Source organism: Lichtheimia ornata, assembly GCF_029851405.1.
Source record: "Lichtheimia ornata isolate CBS 291.66 chromosome Unknown scaffold00388, whole genome shotgun sequence".
NCBI lineage: Eukaryota > Fungi > Mucoromycota > Mucoromycetes > Mucorales > Lichtheimiaceae > Lichtheimia > Lichtheimia ornata.
In genome coordinates this window covers 703-2,140 of record NW_026695706.1, presented here as the reverse complement: position 1 = coordinate 2,140, position 1,438 = coordinate 703, and the positions used below count along the sequence as shown (strand labels likewise).

Sequence of the window (1,438 nt, the reverse complement as noted above, 5' to 3'; positions counted from 1 at the left end):
ATCAACGCTGATGGACCTGGTGATCATTGGGCTATTGATCTTTGTGAATTACACTGCACCTCCTTCTGGCAACAACTACATTCTCGTTATGGTTGACGTCTTTACTCGTTTTTGCGTTTTACGCCCTATTCGCTTTAAATCAGCCATTGACATTGTTAAAGAGCTTTCTTCGGTCTTCAGCCTTTTCGGTTATCCAAAGATCATACAAAGCGACAACGGTAGCGAGTTCAAACACAACTTTGTTCACCTTCTTTCCAAGCACACTGGCATGGATCATCGCCTTGTTACACCATATCATCCTCGAGCCAACGGCTTAGCTGAACGTATGGTTGAAACGGTTAAGACGGCACTCTTCAAACGCTTAGAGGGCAGACCTGAAACGTGGGATTTATACCTTGATAGTACCATGTACGCAATCAATACCAAACACCACTCTGATCTCAAGACTCGTCCCTTCGCTTTGATGTTTGCTCGTCAACCGAATGCAATGCGTGATTATTCCCAAGCCAAATCAGCCAGTCCTGCCGAAGTCACGAAGTCCATCATGAAACGTATGAAGGAAATGGAAGATATCGTTATCCCTGGTATCCACGAAGGTCGTAAAGCTCGCAATGAAGTCACCAAAACACGCTACAACAAGACGCATCGCATGCACAAAGACATTGCTATTGGTAGCCAAGTCATGATTGTCAACGTCAATCGTAGCTCCAAGACCGATCCAATTTATGACGGACCGTACATCGTGCATTTCAGGACACCCAAAGGCAACTATGTTTTACGTGACAAGATGGGCAAGCTCCTACAGCGTAACATTCCTCCGCATCAAGTTAAACGTGTCTCAGATGATCCTAAAGCGGATGGTGACACCTTTTATGAATTCGAAGCTATTGTCGATCACCGTTTGCATGCACAACACGGCTATCCAGAATATCGTGTGCATTGGCGAGGCTACAGCGATGAGGACGACACATGGGAACCAGCTGAAAACTTTAGCGATATCTCAGCTATCAACGCCTATATCAAACGTCGTTTTCCAAATGGTATTCCATCAGATGACCCATTTTACGCTGCCGCACCAAACAATGACGGTGCACGAGCCACCAAACGCAGACGCACCGACACATCACGACGCACTTAAGAAGCAGTCTTTTCCCATACTTTTTCCTACATGGTTTTTTGCTGGGTTTTTCTGAAAGCTTACACCCATCATCACATGAGGTTCACAGTGCAACTCTTTCTTTCCATTTGCGTCATTCTTATCTTTTATCTTTTATCTTTTATTATTCTATATCACTTATCCTTTGATCCTACACATCCTACCTTTCAATCTTTTCATCGGTTGTTCCAACCTGGTGGGGGGTAATGTTGTATCCTGGTACACATTCTCACGTTTGTCAACCTGCTTTCTCTATCATACGATGGTATTCCCCTATCACCC

General features: G+C 44.5%; 1 protein-coding gene across 1 annotated transcript; it reads left to right on the top strand.

Annotated features, from left to right (window-relative positions):
• Positions 1–88: 88 nt before the first annotated feature.
• On the top strand, positions 89–1,138 carry O0I10_013275 (uncharacterized protein; the record flags this gene model as incomplete). The annotated part of the gene is made up of 1 exon (XM_058493072.1): positions 89–1,138. One exon carries the CDS (start codon positions 89–91, stop codon positions 1,136–1,138), a length of 1,050 nt encoding a protein of 349 aa, XP_058336162.1.
• Positions 1,139–1,438: the final 300 nt, after the last annotated feature.